Genomic DNA, 25,248 nt, shown 5'->3' on the forward strand with positions numbered 1-25,248 from the left:
CCCAGTGTTAATAGTAGCAGATGGTGGAAATCAATTTGCTATTAATTTACTTTCATGTCAAACACTCAATATAATTAAGCAAAGTGTCATCTAAACTCTGATTACTTACTTTCAAATTAAAATGATGTGTAAACCAGACCACTAATTATCATGCTAATACCTGTGAAATGCTGTTTTCCGTTTCCAAGCTTCACAGACTTTTTAGTATCAGACTTCAAAGCCTCCTGACAGGAATTATGGGTAGGAAGGTCAGGACTTAAAGCTAGATTTGTTTCATATTATCCTTCATGTGGGAGCCCTCGTTTCAGTTGTTAATTCCCTTTGCTAAATTTCACACATGCAATGAAGCATGACTATCAGTGTTATACTCAGGGTACCACTTGCTCCACCTGCATAAAGAAAAAGTGGTATTCTCCCTGATACTAATAGAAATTACCCAAGTGCATCACAGGCGTGATTTAAACCTTAATACACTATATATCTGTGTTTATATTCAGAAAAAACCTATTTGTGTTAGTATTAATTAAAGCCAAATTAGAGGAACAGAAAACCAAATCTGACTGAGGAAAACATCATCATGCCATTTGCTTTGTAATTGTGCACATACCTAATTTTCCTTTCGTAGAGATGAAACATCAGAAAGGACTCTCAAGCCGTTTTGCTTATTATCTGCTTTAGTACATTTTTCCTCTATAAGCTATCACATCCAACCTTGTTTTCAAAGTTTCAAGCTACTGACAATTTTTTTTTCTCCTGGGGAAAACTCTGTTTAATCTTTTACAGACTGACCAAGAAAATGTTTCCAGATACTCACCCAGCCTTTTTTATTCCTCTGAGTCATCCAATCCCTCCTATGTCTGCTGCTGGACTTCAAAACAAGATTATTATATGTGGCTTACAGACTGCAAACTGGATATAGGATTAGCCATTTTAGCTTGATCCTACCTGATAAACTGTGAAATAGTAGTGGGAGAAGAAACCTTTTCCTAAGTAATAATTCTCCACATAAGTAACGTCTCTTTAGAAATATTGTTGCCTCAAATAACAGGAGAAAATCATAAGAATCGCTGTGAGTGGGAGGGAGGACGATCCATGCAAAAATCCTTTCTCATTAAAATTTCTTGGAAAGGTTTGAAAATCAGCGTCAGCTGAACAACAGGGAAGAAAATCAAGGAGCGGGGCAAAGATCAGCAAGGCCTTCATCATACTTCATTAGCAGAGAATACGTGTGCCTTGGTAGCACAGCAAAAAGCAACCAACAGGAGAAGCTCTTTTCAACAAGGGGAAGAAATAAGGAGATCCATTTGCCAAGTTTTAAGAAAACTAGCCATATAGGGCTTTGACCAGCCTGTCAGTGGGAGGCCGAGGACAGCCTGCCTAGACGGTACAAAAGCAGCTCTGGGAAAAGATTCTAGAACGTCTCACAGAGTGTTGGGTGATTTGTAGAGCTGACAAAACTCAGGACTGTCCCCGGGACTACTGGCAGCCCTGCATTTAAAAAAGCAAAAGGACTTAGCTTCTGCTTTGGAGATTAAATGCATTAATTTTTGTCCTTAGCGAAGTTACAACCTCTGTGTACTGTGGTAAAAGCCATGCTGAAGGCTACCCAGCTTCCCGCGTACACCCTGTATACGGTGCAGCTTGCGCTGCTATGGGACTGGATGGGATCCACCCGAGGGTACTGAGGGAGCTGGCGGAGGAGCTTGCCGAGCCGCTCTCCATCATTTACCAGCAGTCCTGGTTAACTGGGGAGGTCCCGGACGACTGGAGGCTCGCCAATGTGACGCCCATCTACAAGAAGGGTCGGAAGGAGGATCCGGGGAACTACAGGCCGGTCAGCCTGACCTCGGTGCCGGGGAAGATCATGGAGCGGTTTGTTTTGAGGGCGCTCACGAGCCATGTCCGGGACAACCAGGGGATCAGGCCCAGCCAGCACGGGTTCATGGAAGGCAGGTCCAGCTTGACCAACCTGATCTCCTTCTATGACCAGGTGACCCACCTAGTGGATGAGGGAAAGGCTGTGGATGTGGTCTACCTGGACTCCAGTAAAGCCTTTGACACTGTCTCCCACAGCATTCTCCTAGAGAAGCTGGCGGCTCACGGCCTAGACAGGTGCACTCTTCGCTGGGTAAAAAACTGGCTGGACGGCCGAGCCCAGAGAGTTGTGGTGAAGGGAGTTAAATCCAGCTGGCGGCCGGTCACGAGCGGTGTTCCCCAGGGCTCAGTACTGGGGCCAGTCCTGTTCAATATCTTTATCAACGATCTGGACGAGGGGATCGAGTGCTCCCTCAGTAAGTTTGCAGACGACACCAAGTTGGGCGGGAGTGTTGATCTGCTGGAGGGTAGGAAGGCTCTGCAGAGGGACCTGGACAGGCTGGATCGATGGGCCGAGGCCAACTGTATGAGGTTCAACAAGGCCAAGTGCCGGGTCCTGCACTTGGGTCACAACAACCCCAGGCAACGCTACAGGCTTGGGGAAGGGTGGCTGGAAAGCTGCCCAGAGGAAAAGGACCTGGGGGTGCTGGTTGACAGCCGGCTGAACATGAGCCGGCAGTGTGCCCAGGTGGCCAAGAAGGCCAATGGCATCCTGGCCTGTATCAGAAATAGTGTGGCCAGCAGGAGCAGGGAGGTGATCGTGCCCCTGTACTCGGCACTGGTGAGGCCGCACCTCAAATGCTGTGTTCAGTTTTGGGCCCCTCACTACAAGAAGGACATGGAGGTGCTGGAGCATGTCCAGAGAAGGGCAATGAAGCTGGTGAAGGGTCTGGAGCACAAGTCTTGTGAGGAGCGGCTGAGGGAACTGGGGTTGTTTAGTCTGGAGAAGAGGAGGTTGAGGGGAGACCTCATCATGCTCTACAACTACCTGGAAGGAGGTTGTAGTGAGGTGGGTGTTGGTCTCTTCTGCCAAGTAACCAGCGATAGGACAAGAGGAAATGGCCTCAAGTTGCTCCAAGGGAGGTTTAGATTGGACATTAGGAGAAATTTCTTTACTGAAAGAGTGGTCAGGCCTTGGAACAGGCTGCCCAGGGAAGTGGTGGAGTCACCATCCCTGGAAGTATTTAAAAGACGTGTAGATGAGGCGCTTAGGGACATGGTGTAGTGGGCATGGTGTGTTGGGTTGACGATTGGACACGATGATCTTAGAGGTCTTTTCCAACCTTAATGATTCTATGGTTCTGTGATTCTAGGGGCCACATCAGCAGATGCAGGGCTCAGAGCATGTCACATTCAGACATCTTCATTACCTCCTTCCAGGCCTTTATAAATGATGCTCAGCAAAACAAACCAAGTTTATTTTAAACCAAACTCAAACAAAATACTCAAATGAAAATAAAACAAAACCTGCCCTTCTTAAGTGCCACCAAAATGATTCGTATAAGGACAATGCTTTTTATTAGAGATGCTAACATTAAATGTAAAAATATTTGCTGGACTCAGGAATGGCACCAAAATACCTCTATGTCAGAGCAATAGGTTTCCAGGTAGTGAAGACCAGTATCACATCTCTCACTTGCCTTTTTGTGGGCGGGCACTTGCTCAAACAGATCAAACCGATCACAGTGCTCAGAAGTGGAGGAGAACATCGGGGTCATAGGTATTACCTAAATGACATAGAATTGCTGAAATCAATGACTACTTGAAACCAAATGACATTGAAAAGATGGATATGCTTTTGAGAGCTAGATGTGCTTGTGCAAATTTGTGTTATGTGGGAGAAGCTATATAGGCACTGATATACAGTGGCCCTGCCTACCTAAGAGCGGTACTCAAATACCTGACCATTGAATACAAACTGGATGAAAATACAATATATATTCTTTACCTCCAACGACTGTCAATGGAAACAAATGTATGACATCGTGCTTTAATTGAAAACGTAACTGTACTTGCCTTGAAGGAAGTGTGTCGCTTACTAAGGGTAGGAATATCACACCATCTCATGATAAAAGAAGCCAGTTCTGAAAATCTGTATCTTACTATGCGGCTGCTGAAAAAAAAAACAGTACAGAAAATAATAATGTTTCTGATAGATAAGAAGCGTCCTCATTTATGAATGTTGTGTCTTGCATGGTTATTATATTCGCTCTATGGGTTGAGGGGATTGATCAGAAAACTCAGGCGAAACTTACTGCAGCAATTTAGGAAATAACAAAACGCACCAACCCACTCTGCACCTCGGCTGCAGGTAACAACTCTCCAGTGCAGAGCTGGCAGGACGGAAGCGTTTGCTCGGAAAGGCGGTGGGAAGCCTGCCGTCTTAAGCTGCAGCCAGGTTACTGGACTTCAGATCACCTTCGGTCGTGTGGGTCAGTACGTGTATCGCTGGCTCCACAGGAAGACAGGATTGATGCGGTGGGGGAAGGTGAAAGGGAGAAATGCGTTACCTCCCACTGTGCTCCTCTTTCTACTGAAAGAGCACGGGGATGGGAAGGATGGGCGGTAGCCCGCGATACGGACAACTGGAGGACCAGGACTTAGTGCTAGGGATTTCAGCAAAAGGTATAATATTGAAAAAGGAACAGGAAGAACTTGGAAGGGTTGAAAAGGTTGGCCTCTGAGAAAAGCATGAAGAGGAACCAGCTTCAGTGGTCAGAGCTGGAGAAGGCAGATCCCATTAATGCTGCTTCCATGAGATGTTAGGGTGTTAAGCAACACAGACAGTTCTATGGAGTATTTCTCTTCTTAAAAATATTTTACAGTGACCTTTTCTTCTCTTGGTAATTACAAAATTTAGTTTGGTTTAAGAAAGCTGTAGGTGACCAACTTACCACTGACTCCTTAAGGGAAGAACTGCAAATGACCAAACTCAACCAGATTTATAGGATGGTGAGCAATTGTCATGCACTGAAACAGGCAAGGTCTTAAGCAAATACTTGCTCAGACATAAAAAACTTTCATTGTCTGGAATAAATTATTGTCTGTGAAGAGGGCAAAATGGGGAAACATAATAACATAAATCTCTAAATAGGGTAGAAGCAGGGGTAATAATACCCCATGGGAAAAATGGAGCCTATGGGAGAATAGAATATGAACAATAGGTCAGGTTTTACTCAGTGTCTTGCCTTTTAAAATTCTGTATGGAATTTAAAATAATTTATAAGCATACACAGAGTTTTGTTGAAAGGGTTTAAGGAGAAGAGAGGTTTGGGTTCAAAATTTGGGGGAAGAGAAGACATATCACGTGTAACAGAGAGCAGGAAGAACAAGACATGAGGATTTTGGTGGGATAATGCGATGAGTGAGAACAACTCATGTCCACACCAGCTGGGAGTTAGCACCTTTGCAAGATAGGTCATCTCTGTTTTATGACGCTTAACTTGGATTTGGAGCCCAACTTCATGCTTCAAAGATGTGAAAACTTTAAATTTCTTTAATCTTCCTGTCCTGTAACTCAAAAGACACTTTATCAGATACCTTCTTGTCAAATAAGACATAAATCAACAGAGCGATCACAAAATGAAAACCCTAAACCAGATTATCTCAGGCTCCAATGTTCAAGAGGACTTTTGAGTTAAAATGTGATTCTCCTTTTATGGATATTATAGATATAAATACTAAACCATCGCCATATTATTCAATTCTGTAGGTTAATATATTTTGTAGCTGTGTATAATATTTGGTTTGCCACTAGATCTTATTTAGAATTCAATCTTACTCGGAATGAAGAAGATCACTTAGCAAAACAACAGCTAAGCCCCTTAGACACAAAAATAATTTCTAAAGTTTTGAAAGGCCAAAATATGTACAAGCTAAAAGCAGAAGGATGTCCATACACTGAAAAGTAAAATGTTCATGTGATAATGTGCTTGTAAGAATCAAAGTAGGACTTAAAGTAACCAGAAAGAATGGGAACTACTATATGAGAAAATATAGACAAAAAGACAAGTGATAACCCTACACTATTTATTTGAACAAACCAATAGGCTCTTCATACAAATAACTTCCTTAAAAATGTAGGTTGACGTTTTCACTTTGAAGTGAACAGTGATGTGAAATAATGATAAAACCCCCATTAGTCATCCTTTATTTATTAAAGCTTCTTCCAACATATTGTCAAATCTCAAAAAAGGAATAGTTCTGGACAAATGGAAATAACAATATGTGGAATAATAGTCATGCAGAAAACAGGAAAAAAACAGATACATGAAGATGACCTATTTTTAATATCTGGAAAGATTTGGATGCAATTACCTGTGATAAAATAGGGAAGGTAGATCCTGTTTGTATGCCATAAAAGCAAAACCAAAAAAAAACAACAGAAAGGAAAAATACTGCCCAAGAGGCCTCTTACCCTTTTTTTCAATTTCATGAATGCCCACCTAAAATATATTCCATTTGCTTTTAAACTGCAGCACTGAAAAAGGCAGATCAAATTTCCAACATTCAGAAGAGGATTTTTATAATGTAATATGGCTACAACAAGATAGCAAAATTGATTTATGTCTTGGTTTACCAGGAATGTCGGACACTTACTAAAGCGAAGAATAAAATGCCGCTTTCTCACCGTCCAGAGGCAAACCCTCAGAAGATCCAAACAATCAAAGATTTGCTCCAATAGAAGCATAAAAATTTGCATCAGCCCAGGACAACTCCTGTAATGCTTTGCATGTCTAGAAAGACATTAGGTTTATTTTAGGAATTCTCTGAATCATGAATTGATTAAATAAAGGAAAATAAAATTTTCCTGTATGTGATGGAAATAGTGAGAAGGAAAACATATTCTCTTCACAGATCTCAGAAAAAAAGAAGGATCATGTTTAAAAAAAAAGGATCATGTTTAAAACATATTCTTAGCATTTTCTAGAACATCAACATTTTTCATACGGTACAATAAAATCTGTGTTTACTTCCTAACAGATGTTACATATTCAAAAGAGGATCAGAAAATATTTTTTAGGTACAAATTTTGATACAGAAAGTGATAAACATACAAGATAGAAATCATAATGGCTTATATATCCTAAAGCTAATCACTATTTCATGCCGTAATTTTTTACTCACATTGATGCCTTTTATCAGGAGAATTTGAAAAAGGTTGTGATAACAATTCCATTGGCATACATGTGGAAAAATATACCTAAGCATGACAGCATTATTACAGATTATATCACTCAAATACAACCAGAAGCTGGCTCTGTGGTTTTAGAGCTTGCCTGCTAATATTTCAGCTGTTTTTGTACTGTATTATAAAGTAAGAATGTTGGTTTTATTATAATTAAGTTAGTCATTCCTTCTACTAAAAACTCTGTAAAGATGACTAATCTTTGATGCAGTTGGATGCAGGCTGTAATAAAGTCCAAGTAAATAACACAATTTTTTTTTGGCTTCAACATGAATGTGCCAGCTTCTTTTTCACTTTTCCTCGAGGCTAAAGGTTTACCCTTTTTTTGCCATCCTTATTATTACGCCCTGGTGTTCAAAAAGTAGAACTGTGCTAGGGGTAACACCACCATCTATTAAGCTCACGGCGTGCACAGACTGTTACGGACCACCTCAGGGCTCCTGCTTTTTCCTGATACCCACCTGAGGTTGTCCTACCGCAGTGACCTTGGGCTCGCTGCAGGCTCAGGGAGCGCGCTCTTGCCGGAGACCCGTGGTGGAAAAACTTCTCATTAAGAATAAAGTTCTGCCATCTGTCACAAGCCTCATGTAAACAGCTGAACCAAAACGTCTTAGCTTCCCCGAATCCCGAGTGCTTCCAACAAAAGTCAAGTAATGACTAACGGCAGCCAGAAAAAAAAAAAAATTAGGCAAAAGGCCATTGAAAACAGAATAATTTAAAGCCATTCTCACAACGTGCTAAACAAAAAGCAGAAAAGTGGGTGGGTAGAAGCCATCTCAGCGCTCCCCTTTTTCTTGCTTGCTTGATACACGTTTTTGGGTGACTTGGTAGCATTTATCAAGCACATGTACTGTACCACGAATAGTCTGGGAATGATACGCAGCTCCCCAGCTCAGTGTAGCTGGTTTCTGTATGAGGCATCTATCCAACTCTTCAGCGCAGATCTGTCAACTTCTATAGCACTCTTTCTTTTTTTTAATAGTATAAACACAACTAATTTACACAACTTAGGGAACATGCTATAATTTGAGAAACGTAAATGCAGCGCAAATGCACTGAGGGGGGTGACAGAGTCTTTCAGCCCCTGGTACTTGGATTCTATGCCGTCTCACGAACATCTTGAAGTCTTTCTAGGGGCTGGCTCTCAGGTCTGTGGGGTGGGAAGTGAGCGAAGAGTGCAGGGGGTGGGGGGCTGGGGCAGGCAAAAGGCAGAGGAGGTTGTTCTGCGCCGGGGAGGGGGTGAAGTGAGGGGGGAGAGGGACGGAGCAGGGCTCGTTATTGATATCAACAAGAAAGGCCAGACAGCAAACGGCTTAATAAAATAGCAGGTTTTGAAAGACAGGGTAAGAAGAGGAATGTAGATAGTGAGTACATCTTACATCCCTTCAGATGCTGGGCACCCCATTTTCATGCAGCATCAGATGGAGCCCAGATGGATTTTCCCAAGGGATGCTGCACAGGGCAGATCCTGTCCATGGAGAGGATCTCCCCCTTTTGATCATTTGAGCTACTATAGGATTTCCTCACGAGAAAACAACACTATTCCTAAAGGGCGTTTGCATGAGAACTTCTTGCTGCACAGTCAGATAAAGGCAAGGCCACGCAGGAGGTGAAATCACCGGTACGGCGTGGGAGCTGCCTGCAGGTGGCTCCGTGACCGTGATGCAGCTGAGGTGACCCTGCGGCCAGGGGACCCGTGCAGCCCGACGCAGCCCGAGGGCCCCCCTGGGCGAGCAGCCTGACGGCCCCCTGAGCCCACCCGGGACGGGCAGTGCTCTCCCGGGCAGAAGCGCTGAGCTTCACCCCTTGATCTGCACACAATTCACCTTTCTCAATGGTATTAGAAGTGACAAATTATCTGAGTAGGCTGTCCAGTTTCCCAACAGGCTGGAAGGTTATCTCTGTCCTAGCACCCACCAGTGCAGCTCAGGCTGGCGTGGGGCAGCAAGGTCCCATGCAGCGGCCACTCACGCTAACGAACGGGCTGCTCAAGCCCTACATATGAGGCCCAGCAGAGCAGGCATGTTCAGGATCACTAGCTCCTTGAATACAACGTCTTCTGCAAGGCTGCCAGTACAGAGATTAGGGCAACTAGGAGAGGGGAAAAGAAGATGAGAAGGAAAATAAAACGTTTGTAGAAGGTAACAACAAACTAGGAACAGGGAAAAAATCATAGAATATCTCAAGTTGGAAGGGACCCATAAGGATCATTGGGTCCAACTCCTTGCTCCTCACAGGGCGACCTAAAATTACACCATATGACTAAGAGCGTCATCCAGACACTCCTTGAACTCTGACAGGCTTGGTGCCATGACCAGTCCCTGGGGAGTCTGTTCCAGTGACCGACCACCCTCTCAGTGAAGAACCTTTTCCTGAAGTCCAATCTGAACTTCCCCTGACACAGCTTCATTCCATTTCCTCATGTCCTGTCGCTGGTCACTAGAGAGAGGAGATCAGCACCTCCTCCTCCAGAAGGAAGCTGTATACTGCGATGAGGTCACCCCTCAGTCTTCTCTTCTCCAAGCTCAACAAGCCAAGTGACCTCAGCTGCTCCTTGTACGTCCTGCCCTCAAGACCTTTCACCATCTTGGTCTCCCTCCTCTGAACACACTCTAATAGTTTAATGTCCTTCTTATATTGAGGCACCCAAAACTGCACACAATACTCAAGGTGGGGCTGCACCAGTGCGGTGTAGAGTGGGACGATCACCTCCCTCGACTGGCTGGCTGTGCTGTGCTTGATGCACCCCAGGACATGGTTGGCCCTTTTGGCTGCTAGGGCACACTGTTGACTCATATTCAACTTGCCATCAACCCAAACCCCCAGATCTCTTCCCACGGGGCTGCTTTCCAGCCTCTCATCCCCCAATTTGTATGTATAACCAGGATTACCCCCTCCCAGGTGGAGAATTTGGCACTTGCTCTTGTTAAATTTCATACAGTTGGTGATTGCCCGGCCTCTCTAGTCTATCCAGATCTCTCTGTAAGGCCTCTCTATACCCTTGAGGGAGTCCACAGCTCCTCCTAGTTTAGTATCATCAGCAAGCTTACTTAACGTACATTCGATTCCTGTGTCCACGTCATTTATAAAAACATCAAAGAGCACTGGCCCTAAAATTGAGCCCTGGGGAACCCCACTGGTGACTGGCCACCAGACTGATGTAACCCCATTTACTATAACTCTTTGAGCCCAACCCATCAGCCAATTGTTCACTGAACATATCATGGACTTGTCTAGCTGTGTGCTTGTCCAGAGGGAGTAGAAGAGCTGAAGAGACTCAAAATTCAATGGCTGTAGAAAATACAATCAGCTGTTAGAGCAACTATAAGATTCATCCAATGGTTTAGTCTGGATCTCTGAAGGTCCAACTCCTGCTATTGAAAGAAATGCTACTGAAAGAAAGGATAAATTGCACAATCAGGAAAACATTTCATAAAGGAGGTGACAGAGGCAGCAGGTGGATGTGGCAGTTTATGCAGCAGTTTGTGCAGAAGGACACACAGTGACTCTGTTCTGAACAGCATCCATGTCCTCAGCAATGATGGTGATGCATTGCAGAGCACGGTCCACAGCAGACACTGGAGCAATTTCCTTGTAGCAGAACCACAGAGTCACAGAACAGTTGAGGTTGGGAAGGACCTGTGGAGGTCCTCTTGTCCAACCTCCCTGCTCAAGCAGGGCCAGAGGCCTCGACCCAGAGAGAGCTCCAGGAGGATGCAGCTCTCCACATCTTGGGCTGCAGGGAATGCCTAGGGCCTCTCATGGAGGCTGGGGCAGCAGGAGATGGTCTTTTAGCCTGTAAGAGATGTGTGCTCATTGAAGATCCGTGTCACCAAGTTAAGGAGCTGCAGGAGGAGGTCAGCAATCTGTGCAGCATCAGAGGTGACGAGAACAAGAGGGACTGGATCTGCTCTGAGACTCTGCAGCTTCAAGAGCCTGAAGTAAGAGACTGGAATAGAGCGGGTGGATGCAGGTTTCTTCACCTGTAGAAGATGGCCTGAAGCTAAAGAAAAATTTTGCTATTGCTGATTACATAGATGATGGACTTTTTGGATGGAAGAAATGAGAGAACTGGGGAAGGAACTATAAGGAATGTTGCAATTGACCTTGCCAGTATTCCTTAGTGAAATGACGATTTTTCATACACTCAAAACAAGGTAAAAATTCAGTCTACCTTGTGTAAGTGTAGTTTTGTTGACAGTTAATGCAGCATGAAAGGTAAACATCTACTCTGTAAGTATTATTACTGCCGACTCCGCAGAAGTTTGCTTCTAATGAGTGAATTTCAGTGTGCTCTGCAGGCTTTTGGTATATACCCTTTCTGCTTGGTTCTTTCATGCAAAGCTATTTGCAAAATGTCTTGTAAGGTTCACTAGGGCAGAGATTGCTTTTGCCCTCATTCTCTAGACATCCCTGCTTCAGTATTTTACTTCTTTAAATGGTTATATTTGTGACTTGAAATGTAAAGAAAAAGGAAACAAAATTACTCACCTCAAAATGTGTTAGCATGTGAGAGTTAAAACTCAGGTGCTTGGAAATGCCAACTTGAGTTACGTTGTACGTGATTGTCCAAATGATTAAACTGATGCAGCTTTCGCTGCTTCTGTAAAACATTCATTCATATTTTCTCCATTTCATGGTGTTTCCCCAATGCAAACTCATTTTCATTTTTTCTATTTCATCCAGTGAGTCAAATTAACTATGTCACAGGTTAAGCTAAATGATGTAGGCGTGGATCCTCAGAAGCGCTTAGGCAATTGAATAGAAACTGGTGACTTGGACCTTGGTCTTAACATTTCTCTTCACCTCTTCAACAGTTACTTTGACAAAACAGGCAGGTTTTATCTCACATGGTGGCTTTCTCCATTTGGGAGGTAGGAAACAAGAATCGTAAAATAATGATCCATATCTTTGTTTAATGATTATTTCTGATATTTTGGGGTCTACTGTGTGGCTGCTGTCTAAAGTTCTTTTGGTTGCTTTAGCTGTATATTTTCATATGTGAAAAGTATCTGTGTCATCTCGTAAATAAAGTAATTTTGCATAATGGAAAGAACAATGTAGATATGAAATTTATGGATGGATGTCTTATTATTTTAAGTATCAAAATATTTACTCAATGTCCAAAGAGTATGTTTTTTAGAATTATTATGCATAAGAAGGAGGCTGAACTCCAGCTTTAGGAACTTACTACCTTAAATCTGAAGATACATCAAAAGTTCCTGTTCAGTACACTGCAGTTTCCTATATCTGGTATACTTTGACTGATTTACCATTGGGATTTTTTTTCCTCATGTTCAGTCAATACTCTTCTCTTCTAAATTTCTTTCCCATCAACTACTATTCAGTCATATATCTCTGTAAGAAACACATTTTTTGTTAACAATGTTTTCTACATGCTAATGTGGTATGAAGTCTGCTTCTGAGCCGCTTATTTAAGCTGTGCCACATTAAATGAAAAACACTTTTCCCCCGCTTCAAAGTAAAATTATTTCCCCTCTATCGCCTGCGGCTGCTCAGGGATGCAGCCTGGACAGACGCCATGGGCCACAGAGGGGAAATAACACCAGTCACCTGTGATGCCAACCCCAGCTGGAATGGTGCCAGCCGCTTCGTGGCCACTGCAGCGGGACAGACTCAGTCCTTTCTTACAAATTCATCTGTAACGGGTGGTAAAGCAGTTCATTAAATTCTGCAAGTAAATTGTTGCCTACTACAGAAACTTTGTACACCGATATACATTAATATTCACATTAAAAAAAAAAGTAAGTGATTTTTAAAAGTAAACTGTATTTTGACAGAAATTGGAGAGTTTTTCCTTACCTTTCCTAGGAAACAAAGTTTTACCCAACACGAGCAGGCTGTTGTATGACTGCCGGATACCCTGTGCCGTATTCCCCTTCCCCCTCCAGCTCTGAGACTCAGTAGACGTTTGCCTTTGCACACGTAGCACCGGGAATGGGGATTTTCTCACACAAACCTACAGTGCTGTTTGTGTTTCCTCCTAACCGAGACCCGTGACAGCTCCAGACCGGCGGGCTAGAAGGTTATTACTTTTCACACCTGTGCTCACCAAGTTACCGCGTGTGAGACAGTGACAAGCAGCAGGGAAGAGTGACATTATCATACAGATAAAAAAGGCTGCCGGCTCCTGGTGCCAGTAACCAGACTGCCGATTCAAATCCTCATCAAATACTGGGAACCTCTTTGACCACCAAAGGCTTTGGATCAGGCTTATCCTTCTGGAAATTACTAACGATCATATAACTTGTGCAACAACGCTTCAGGATCAAACCCATTGTAATTATATGTATAGTGGATGTGGTTGCATGCATATAGATACATGAATGTACAAATAAAATCACCCATTCATATTAATTCAATATGTTGGTTTTTTTTTAAATGAGCATGAAGAGATGTGTCAGGAAAATATTACAGAATTTATTTTTTGTCTTTGCAAGATATTCTTCTATAGTGTGGAACAATATCCTATCCGAGTCATACAAGAACTGCTTCTAATACAGAATTTAAGCGTAAAATACGATTTTAACTATTCAGGATTACATTTCCGAGTACTCTTTCTTTTTTTTGCGTGTGTGTATGCCCTCTGGAATGTATGCTTATTATCATGTCTCCTTTTAGAGCTTCTGCTTCAAAAACATAATGCACAATCAGTTTGATTCTATGACAAGCTGTTTCATCCTTTTTCTTTTTTTTTTTTCCCAGGCAATTTTCTAGGTCATGTTTGCATTAGGTCTTCCTTTAAAAAAAAAAAATTAGAGAGATTTTCTGTGGAATTTCTTTCAGCCAGCAATCACAGTCATTGTTTGGAGAGCTAATTTTGATGATATTTCTAAATAATTAGTTTATTTTTTCTTCGGAAAATCAGAAATCCATTTAGGCAGTGGGAACATAAGTCATTCATAGAATACTTAAAATACAGCCTTCAAAAAAAATTGAAATAGCTATAGTTAAGATTTGTTCAGTTCAACTTCTTTCACCAGCATCATTCAACTTTCAGTGAGATGAATTAAAAGAGAAATTGTCTCTAAAAACTTATTCTAAGCATTTTAAATTAAATCTATTCAAGTGACAATATCTGCTTTTTTTATCTTGAGAAATGTATTTGAAAAGGATGCCACAGGCTCAAGATACACTGGAAAACTTAACTTTTATTGAATATAGAACCAACAATTCCAGAATCAATCAGTAGCAGTTAAAAACTAGTTTGACACTGAATTTTAATGGACCCAGTCAGCAGTTTTAGGAATGGCACTTGTCCTTGGTCACCCCTTCTGGTAGCGAATCTGGTAGGTGCAGGCTCAAGGGAAAAAAATCCCAGCAAACCCACAACTTAGTATTATTCCCCACGCACCGAAACGCCTTCCGAAGCAGATCCCACAGCTGGCAAAAAGGGAGAGGCTGGATTTGTACTCGAGACATCTAGGGCAATGGAGTTGTTCCTAGCTGTTGTACGGGTACCCTCTGCGAAGCTGGCAAATAATTTAAACTCATCTTTATGTTTTTGGTCACTACTGTTTATTATTTATTTTCTCAGTGCTCCAGCTCTGATCCCTCAGGTGAAATCCTGGCCTCGCAGAATCCGTCAGGAGTGTCCCAGCGCTGGAATCCGATTTCCAAAAGATTTGAATGCTCGCAGTCCCAGCTGGAGGCAATGGGTGCTGTGGGTGGTTAGCCCCTCTCCTGAACGCCGTTCTGCATCTTCCACATTGGGCACTTCCTCACTGAAGAACTATGGTGCTTTCGTTACGAATTCTAGTCCTAGGAGGAAATTGTCACCCAGAAAATGAATATAATAATACCCCTCTGCCTAACAGTGATATTGTAAAGAAAAATATAATTCATACACTTTTCTGAGACATTCAGGTACTGTGGCAGTAGGTGTCACACAAAAAACATGCTATGAGGAAAAGGATAATTCTGTGCTAAGAGTACGGTACAGCAAATTAGGCCTAGGGCCATGATAACTAATGAGGAGAAATTGAAATATTGAATAGCTGCCTCATTCACCAGGCACTATTCATCCAGGTTGCTATTGGAGGCAAGCAACCTACAGTAAAAATAGCAGGCAGTAATCTGAGTATGAGGTAACTTCATTAATGATTACTTCATAAGGCATGTATACAATGAAGACAAATAAAGATAGGCTAAGTTCAACAACTACAAGAAGAACAAGGCCCCCAACCTTTGAGTACTTGGCTTTGCTAATTTAACAATTTCTACATGTTCTTCTGTAGACTTAAACTGCATATAATTAAACTTTAAACCTAACATACGATTGCTGCTTTTCATAGTATCGTGCAGAATGACCCATGTCTATTAATACATATTCCTTTACACCAACAAGACCCCACACAATAAAGGAAAGCATAAAACTTTGATTTAATCTATCAAAGATGAGATTTCTTCTCAACATGCATTCAATCAACAATACATGCAATATAAATCCAACACCATATTCTCCTCATTAAACAAGAAAAGATGAGGCTAAATATGCTGTATAATTCCTTGGAAACATTCTGCAGGAAGTGAAAACGTATTTGCAACATTATTACATTTTCATGTCATTGTTTAGACATAATTAGATAAATATATTAAATACTACATATTATTTTTTGACTTGCATTGTATTTTCTCGGTCTCTGTCTAAAAGCTTGCAGGCATAACTGACTTGGGTAGGGACCACATGATCACTAAGCCACCTCTGCCTGCAAAATCTGACTTGTAGAATGAATTTAACATCAAAATGAATATTTTGCTACTATTTTGCTATTGGAATAAGAGAAGTTATAACACCAGTAATTCATCTAACTGGTGAATTTATTCTAAGCTCAAGAAACCTTTTGTCAGTATAAGTAGTATCTCCCTTATGGGAATTTGTTGATGTAACTCCATTGGCAGAACCAAACCAGGACACGTAAAAGATGCAAACAAGGCTATCGAGTAACTTCTGAAGTCTGCTTAGGCACCATCATAACCTTTTCTGATGCACAGTGAATTGATTCTTCCTGTGCCTCAAAAATTACACCAAAGGGGGGAAAAAGAGGAATATTATTTTTACATGTATTTCTGAAAAGTGAAAAAGTTATTTTCTGGGAAGATGAAGGAAAACAGCAAGGATAGATTTGAATTCAGTAAGGATATTTGCTACAAATGAAGATTGGCAGTTGGTGACTAGCCCAGAATATGTCCTTTTCCATCCTTGTAACATCACTGACCACTGCCATTACTTCTTTATAATGCACGTGTTCCTAAAAGGCATATTGGTTCTGTTATAATTACCCGATATTCTAAATTTCTCATACACTATCGTACTGGTATTTCCATTTTCAGACATATGAGAAGATCCTGTAATGTCAGAACTCACAAAAAATCTTTCTTGGATTAGACCAAAGGCCCAGCATCCCGTGTGAACGAAGACTTGGTCAGGCATAATACTTATGAAAAGTAAGACACTGGGCTTGTCTAGGCTGCTCTGTCCTGATACAGACCCAACTTCCCGTGCTTTTTGGCCATACAGCATTCCCCACAGCACTTTCAAGTCCATATTCCGTGTTGATTTATCCCAGTTCTCTCGGCATTGGGGGTGTCGGGGTGGCACGGGGGTGACAGTAACAGACCTTCGTGGCAGAAAGGAGGCAATCACTGGCAATACCTGGTGCTAGCAGCCCCCCACAACTTGCTCCTTCAAGTTGCCTGGGAAAGCACCATCCCCAAGGTGGTGGGCTAAGGCTGCGAGGACCGGCCCAACAAAACCCTGCAGCATGGGGCCAGAGTGCCCTTGCACCCTCAAGCATGATGCGCACCTCCAAATCTCTCCGACACAAGCAGTGGCCAGGGCCCTCCTATTTACAGAACATCAGGAGCAGCATGTTATCTATGAGATGACTAAATTTTCCATGTCACAGAGGAATCCTCCACCCAAATCCATTTTGGAAAAGCCTAGACTTTGCCCACAATCACAGTCAGAGCCAGCTTCGTTCCCACAGCAACAAACGCAACTCCTACAACATGCCCCAGCTTTTTGGCAGAGCCCGACCTCCTCCTGCTGGAGCCCTGACTCGAACCCTGGCAGGGCACGCTGAGAAGGGGGTTGCTGTGCAACCTGACTGCTGCACAGCCATCCTCTGCAGCTCGGGACAGCACTTCTCAGTTAAAGCATGCTTTGATGACTGGATCCATGCATTTTTGTGCAAGGAGTCATTTGTTCCCTCAGCAGCTAACATTTCTGGCTGTATCTTGGATGTGATCAGGCACAGTTTCCTTCCTCTCATACCCAGTGGAAAAAGCCATGCCTGGCTGCAACATTTTTGTGTCAGGTTACAGCGCTGCCAACAGCCAGTATTCATGAACACACAGGCACACGGGGAGATAAAGGCCAGGCAGGAGTGGTTTAGGGTCCAAAGTGTTCCTTGTGCTACGCAGAGTGCTTCCCCTGGACGCCTGCTTGCTGCTTCTCTTCCTGCCCCCTCGTTCACTGCACAGCCACGTAGAGCTGTCTTCTCCCTCCACCACAGGCTTTCCAGCTTTTCAGTTCAGCTTCGATTATTTCAGGATATCCCACGTGCAGTTTGGGGGCAGGAAGTACAAGACAGCTGTAGATAGTCACATCTTTGTTTCCTCTCCCTTTCTTTGCTTTCTGTTGCAGACTAGTCCATTTATACTTCAGCCTGGCCTCTGCTGCAGGGCCTTCTGCATGTTTGGAGGCAGAGTGGATGTCTCGAAGGTCCTGCTGAGACGCCTACACAGCCTGTGGGATAGCAGGTTGCATCTGTAGCCACTGGGAACTGGCAAAATTCTTGAGCCTGTGCAGCCAAATGTCTGAAACAGTTCATAGCACATCCATACAGTGTAATGCCCTCTAATGATCCCATTTCTTTAGGCCAGTGACCATGCAAGTAAAACTAGAATACTACTGCAGTATTTATCTTTCTTGATTTGGTTTTAATTTCTTGGGCAGGGAGGGCAATAAATATATCAGTAAGTCAAAAAACCAAAAATGTAACAGGTTGAAGTCTCTAATTTGCTATGATCTCATCGTTTGTCTTGAAAAATAGAGGTACTCAGACATACTCAGATCACCCCCTTGGGGCCCTGGCCATTGCTCAGTTGCAAATCCCCATGACTCCTGTGACAGGTATTCCAGGACATCATAATAAACTATAATATTAAACTCAGCCTGAACTCAGTGACTTAATTTAAGAACGATTCTTTATCAGAGGGGGGCTTTACAGGTGATGGAAACAGATCAGAAATGGGTAACAACAACATGATCTCTGATACTCGGTTCAGCTCTTTCCACCTCACGTGGAATCAACTTCTATGCGCAAAAAAACCCCCCAAAACCAGAGAAGCTTTAAACTTTTTAAACCCCTGAGTGTTTGATAGAAGGTGCAATAAAGATTAAAACTCTCCCCCCTACACAAAAAACCCCAAACTACTCTCCGTTTCACTGATTTTTATGCCGCGTTTTCAGGCTCTTCCGCCGGCGCGGGGGAGCGGCGCCCGAGGCCGGGCCGGGTCCGGCGGGCTCTTCTGGAGGCAGAGCACTGCGGGGCTGCCTCAGGCTAAGCCCGGCGGCGGAAGCCCAGAGCCGGGCTCTCCCCACGGCTACCCAGGCTCATGCCGACGCTCTCTGACCCCACGGCCACGGAGCCGGGGCCGCCCAGCGACGCCGGGCCGGGCCCGAGGCGGCAGCCTGGCACCCCCCGCCCCGGGGCCGTGAGCCAGCCCTGCCCCTCGCGCCTCAGGCCACGCCCCCTCGGGCGCCGCGCGGGCGTGGTTGCTAGGGAGCTGCGCGAGGTCACGCACGCGGCGGAGAGGAAGATGGCGGCGGCCGTGGAAGTCTGTCATGTCGCCTGCTGCGCCAACCGGGCGGGCGGCGGGGCCCTGTCCTGGGGGCGGGAGGGGCTCCTCGCCTTCGGCAGCTGCCGCGACGTTGTCCTCTACGAGCCGGCGGTGAGCTGAGGCGCTGCGGGGCGGGCCGGGCGGTGTGCCGGGGCTGGGGCCGGCAGCGCGGCCTCACTCTTGGTACTTTCTCGCTCTGCTGCAGGTGAGGCGGGCGGTCGCCACCCTCCGCGGCCACGCCGGCAGGGTGAACTGCGTGCGTTGGGTCCGCCGGCGGGACGGCGGTGAGTAGCGCGGCCTTTCTCCCCCCTACTCTTCCTCCCCTCGGGTCGGGGGGCCGTCGCGGCGGGGGCCGGGGCCGCTTCCCCTCGGGGCCGCGGGCGCTGCTGCCCTGCGTCTCGCTGGGGAGGGGAGGCGGGAGGGTCGGCAGCAGCGCGGGGGCTGCGGTGTGAACTGAAGGAAAGAAGGAGCTGCAGCGGTTCCAGCGCACCCTCCCGCCGTAAGCCCAACTTCCCAGTAGGGATTCCCTCAGGAGTCTGACCCGCCAAACTCAGGTGAGCGGCCCTGTAAGCCAGGGGATCCGGTCGGGCTGTCTCCTCTGAGCGCCGCAGGCAGTGCCAGCCCGGGAGGCTGTTTTGCCTGGGACTGAGGTGGCTCTGAGAGATAGGTGGTGATGCTGCCTGTGCTGCCACTGGGCTCTTTATTAACGGTTTGGAGTTTTGCGTGTTTCGACTTTATAAACCGATTTGCAGTGTCTCTTAAGAAATCTCAGACTACAAAACTGTAAGTTGCATAGAGGTCATATCCATGAAAAAAATAATCCTTTAAGACAGAAATGCTTGAAATCCTTATGAGGCTTTTGTTTGATAGTAATTTAAAGTTGCTTAGTGCAAACTTTTCAAAGGCACATATTCTTGCCCTTAGGCATTTGTAGAAACTCGCTGACAAAGAGAAATGGGGCTGTTGATTAAACTGTTAATGTAATGTGCGTGTTGCTTTTTTGAGGGAGAAGTACTGAGATGAAAACATTCCTCTTTAATAGTGGTATAAACTGCCATCCTTTCAACTGGTTGCATTAAAACATTTTCTTCTTAAAATTGATTAAAAAATTATTTTCAGGGAAATTGGGAATTATATTTTCATGTGAAGCTTTGAATTCTATTGGGTTAGGTTTCCTTTGCTTTATTTTCCTATCCTCCAAAAAGACCAAACAAAAAAAGAAAATATTAAATTACACTATTGGATTTGATAATCTTTTTCGAAAGATATATTCATCACATTCATACGGTACTCTAAACATTCCTGTGACTTTTATCTTTCTGTTGTCTTAGAGAATACCTTTGCTCTTAAACTGTCCTGGACAGTGCAACTCATATTAGCTATACTTTGATGGAAACTTTGCTTACGGTTGATACGTGAGTAGTAACCAATGTAACTGCTTATGTTGTTGACTGCTGTTACAAAGTAAGTGTTCACAAGACTTACCAAAAAGTATTTTTTAGCTTCTGGAACAGAGTTAATTTCTGGTGGATCTGATAAACAACTCATTCTTTGGGAATGGAATGGAACAGGAATGTGGAATAATCAGGTAAGCAGGAATAACCTCTTTTTAAAGCTTCCCCTCCCCCAAGTTTCTCACATACCACAAATTATCTGTTTTGTCTGTATTTCTTATTCATACCTCTGCGTTTTACCTTGACTATCGAACCCCATGTGTATCTCCTTCAAATTGTTGGTATTCTGTCACGCTATGTTTTACTTTAAATGTTGTTTCTTCTTTTCTGTAGTTTATCCTTTTTTCAAATCTGCTTTCGTTAAGAAATTAGCTAACCGGTCATCAGGTGGATTTGTCTAGCATGTCTAAAAGATGCTGTTTGTACGTTCTTGAGTCATCAGCTTTCTGATCTCATGTAGTACTTTTCTTTAAGCTGACTTAATCTTCAAACTATGAGTTTCATTTTTAGTTGACATTTCCTGTACACTTCTTTCTCATTTCTTTATATCTATTTCTAGTGATTTCCAATCAATCTGTGTAATAGTGTAGTGTTTGTGTATAGGTAATCTTACCAGAATGATACACAAGTTGGGGTAGGTATTTAAAACAAACAAACCAACAATCCCCTCCCCCAAAAAAAACCAAAACCATAAAAATCTGTGCAACAATTGAGTTTTGTCAGCAAAAATGAGAAAATTAAGGAGATGTGCTAATTTATTATTCATACTGTAAAAATGCAAGGCAAAAGATGGAGTATGGTGTAAAAGAGCCTTCAGAATGAACTGGAATTTAGATAACAAATCAGATAGAATATCTTTTTCGTCTGACTTTTAAAATCTTACATATTAGGTTGATTTGTGAATGGCTGTGTGGGTAACCCATTTCATAGGCTGTCTCAAACTAGATTAGACTTGGCATTTTAAAATGCGTGAGAATCCATACTAGGGGGAAGTGCACCTAGAGTAGTTGTTATCAGGCGTGTTTGATGAGGCAATGTTCTCAGAAAGAAATACATTCGCCTCCTGATCTATTGTAACTGTTTACATATTTATTTAAAATACTTTACATATTTCTTTATTAACCTCTTCTGCTGATGAGGTGGACAGCCTTACGGCAGTCTTTGAAAAAGAATGTGGCTAAATGTGCACATTTTAGTGACAGTTCTAGACTAGTGTAAATTCTTAAAAACAGGCAGAGTTCTATATTGGACCAATCGAGAATTCTACTGGGGCCTACCACGTTATATTTTGGAAAGAGATGTTAAGTGTGTTTATGACAAAATTTGGATAAATGCTGGATGACTTCTGGTCACAGAATTAAAAGTTTCTTGTTTTGATCTTTGTGTTTTTGAGAAACAGATTACAAAGTGAATCACCTGTATTCATTCATTAAGAAAGTAGGTACTTAAGTCTAAATTTAGAGTTTTTGGTTTTCATGTTGGTATTTTGAAGGAGTAAAAAGCTGTTTTGATTTGTGAGAACATGCTAAACATTGCTGCTACTTACTCCATTGTGTTCTCTGCTCTGTCTCCTTCGCTAAGGTTCTCCAAACTTTTATGAGATGTTTGTAAGGGTGAGGGGCAAGAGAAGTTGAAAAAGGAAGAAAAACTGCTCTTCCTAACTTCTATACTATTTCCAGCTTTCCTCAAGGAATGCTGGGGTTTGTATAGTGTACACTGGAACATTTAATTCTGTTCAGCTTTGAACAAAATCTTACCAAGTTAATAGTCATTACTGCTGTATCCCTTCTCTGTGTTTTCTTGGAATATGCTATAGCTTAAGCATAGCTTGGCAGATGCTCTGCCATTGCAGGTATACAACTAATTTTCAGTATTAAATTATTTTATTTCTTAAAATGGCTTTAAAAATTCTCTCAGATAAGTTACTGGAATTTAAAACTTTGTAAAACTTTCTGATGTGTTCAGCTTGTGAAAAGCATTCCTCTCAAAGGCCATACTGAAGCTGTTTGTGCTGTGGATGCTGTCTACCAGTCAGATGAACCTGATTTAAACCTGCTAATAGCTTCTGCAGCTTCTGACTCTACTGTGAGAATCTGGTCTCGGCATGGTTCAGAAGGTAACTTTTTTTTTTAACATTAGGGATAACATACTGGCTTAATAAAAATGATGAATGCTTATCCATTGAAGTACTTGGCTAAATACCAACATCTTTTAATGCAACTATATTGATTTCTCTTCAAACTTTGGTACATCAAACCACTGTATTGCTCTTTGAAAGCTGCGGGTTATACTGGTTTAACAGCTTTGTGTCAGGTTTGTTCTGCAGAATGATTTATCTTTGTTTTTCATCAGTGATGTGTTAGCTGAATTCACTTGTTTCTTTTAAATATGTATTCAGAATCTGATAATCTGAACCATCATTTTGCTCTGTATCGTGGGAGCTGACTAGCTGTATATGTGTGTGTGAAGTAAAATTACTTAGTAAAATGATTAATGCTGGCATTAGAAAGGTGAAGTTAAACTAGTCACTTGTTTGTTACTATTGATTTGAGTCCAGTGAAGTTTGGGATAACAGGATCTTGACCTTCTGGTGAACTAGGCCCTTGCATGGACACATAGGAGAACAGCCCTTTGAAATACATGAGAAGTAAATAGGGTGGATAATCTAGATTTAAAGTGTTATTTGCTAGTTGAGTTGTACTGACTGCATCTCTCAAGCTACTTTCTTCCTTATCTGGTGTACTTGAGGATTTCCCATTGCCCTGCCTACATGAGAGAAATAGGTGGGAGTTGCCAATTTTCAGTCTCATGTTCTGGAAGGCATTTCTCATGCTCCCAAAGAATACCATGGAGTCCTGTCCGTTCCTTTTTGTCTTGCTGTTGTGGGTTCCAGTGGTGGAAGGACCAATTTTTTTTAATTCTGCTTCTGTACAGAGGTTTTTCTGCTACCCCATTGGTTACTGTGATCTTGATGGCTTACCAGTTTAACCACTTCTAGGATCTCAGGGGTGTTTGCAGGAAGGTTGGTTTTTGCTCATCTCTCTCTATCTGCTCTTGTAGCAAATGGATTCAGTTTTAGCTTTCTGTGTGGTGAATGCTGTTGCCACAAGATATAATTTGCAGTATTTATCGCTTCTAATATGTTACCACAGTGAAGCTGTACGATTTTAATACTCAGTGGAGAACAGTGACTTACCTTCTAACTCACGCTAACTCTGGATGAATTTCTGTGGGCCCGCGGAAGATAACATTATTATTTAGGCTCTTGAAAAACATAGACTTTTTTCAGCTCCTTAAAATAAAACTGAGTTGGAAATTTTAACTACATAATGACAAGAGGAAATTGCAGTGTAATACTTATGATGAATGAGATCAACACTGTCTGTTCTTCTTTTCTAGCTAAATGTATTGAAATTCTGCAGTTTGGAAATGGATTTGTTATGGATGTCTGCTTATCCTTCTTGCCTGGCAGCAATGGTAAGTACAGCTGCACATCTTGAATGCAGGAAATGTAAAATCTAAGAAATCCCCTAAATGTGTAACAGGATTTTCATTATGCCATATTTCTTGTTTTCTACGGAATCAGCCTGAACTGCTGCTTGTGTTTAAAGATTTTCACTGAACTCTTCTTAGCGATTAGAAGAATGCTGGCTGATTACAATGTCTTCAAAGTGATGCTCAAGTGGAGTTCTTTAGTTGAACTGAGACAGAGAGCTTAAAAAAGGGGTAACAGGGCTGTTAAGTGAATGGGATAGGACGATGCTGTTAGTTTCACCCACCCCTTATGGTGCTGCTGCTTATGTTTGTTCTTGTTGTTTGGATTGAAGGGCAAAATCCAGAAAAAGAATCTGCAGGCCTGCATCAAAAATTGCAGATTGATGAGTAGTGTTTATCACCTGTTCAGTCTTAAATGTGAAAAAATTTAGATGCTGAACAAGTTTAACCTGACTGTTCAGTATGGTTTATATAGTTTTCTGTTAACATAAATGTTCAGATTTTATAGTCTGCCACAGACATTATTCTGTTGCAAATCTGTAGAAGGTTTTTTTTTTAAACTAAATGTATCCTCTAGTGCAATACAAGCCAGATACATATATTGAGTTAGGTTTGTGTTTAAGTATCATTAGAGCTGTATGGAGGAGTGCCAGGCTCCCAAAAGAAAAAGTACTAAAGTTTCTTACTTTATCTGGAGTTTTCAACTATTCGCTGCATGTGTTCCGTGCTGATGTGTTGTTTGATTGTCTGCCTTCAGAGCAGTTATACAGAGGCTTATTTTATTCTTTGGCTTGTGATAATTCTGGGAGATACGAAAGCTCTATCAAGATGCATCATCCCATTTGGAAATGCTAATGTCCATTTCCAGAGTGTGTCTGACATCAAAAGCAGTGTCTGCACCACTGAAGAACTTTAAACTTCTGTCTCTATTTTTCCTGTAAATATACTACCAGGTGGTTGTTGAGATGAAGTTAAAAGGCTTGAGGGTAAATAAAAATCATTACCTCCAGGATGAATTTTCATTAGAAGTGAACTGTCTGTGGTGCCAGTTTAATGAGTATAAAATTCATATTGCAAAGCAATAGATTATTTCTTCATTTATGATACTGTACAGGTAAGAAATTCTCACTGTAACACTCAAGTAGTGCATCTGTTTAACATTGGAAATCATGTTGTATATAAGAGAAGTGACCATTCATTTTGGAAAAACCTTAAATGAAGATTATCGTATTAATTCTTAAGACTAAATGCTTCTGAAACCAAAATTGCATGGACTGCTTGAAGCTTCTTTAAATGCATTTTGTTTTGCTGTGAAAATCTCCCAAAGTCCCCAAAACCCAGTGTTGCTTAAAATTGCATTCAGAGCAG

The 25,248-nt window shown here is 42.5% G+C and overlaps 1 protein-coding gene across 4 annotated transcripts in view; it reads left to right on the forward strand.

Moving 5' to 3' along the window:
* Positions 1-18,888: 18,888 nt before the first annotated feature.
* ELP2 (elongator acetyltransferase complex subunit 2) overlaps positions 18,889-25,248 on the forward strand; it is a 39,282-nt gene continuing 32,922 nt past the window's right edge. For 3 of the 4 annotated variants that reach the window (XM_075142304.1, XM_075142303.1, XM_075142305.1), the window contains exons 1-5: positions 18,889-19,042; positions 19,137-19,215; positions 20,434-20,519; positions 22,351-22,501; positions 23,785-23,862. In XM_075142304.1, coding sequence (XP_074998405.1) covers positions 18,911-19,042; positions 19,137-19,215; positions 20,434-20,519; positions 22,351-22,501; positions 23,785-23,862 — 526 coding nt within the window. In that variant the 5' untranslated portion in view covers positions 18,889-18,910. The remainder of the gene's footprint in view (positions 19,043-19,136; positions 19,216-20,433; positions 20,520-22,350; positions 22,502-23,784; positions 23,863-25,248) is intronic. The other variant, XM_075142306.1, reaches the window with a different exon arrangement.

The sequence above is a fragment of the Calonectris borealis genome, chromosome 2 (assembly GCF_964195595.1).
Source record: "Calonectris borealis chromosome 2, bCalBor7.hap1.2, whole genome shotgun sequence".
Taxonomy (NCBI): Eukaryota; Metazoa; Chordata; class Aves; order Procellariiformes; family Procellariidae; genus Calonectris; species Calonectris borealis.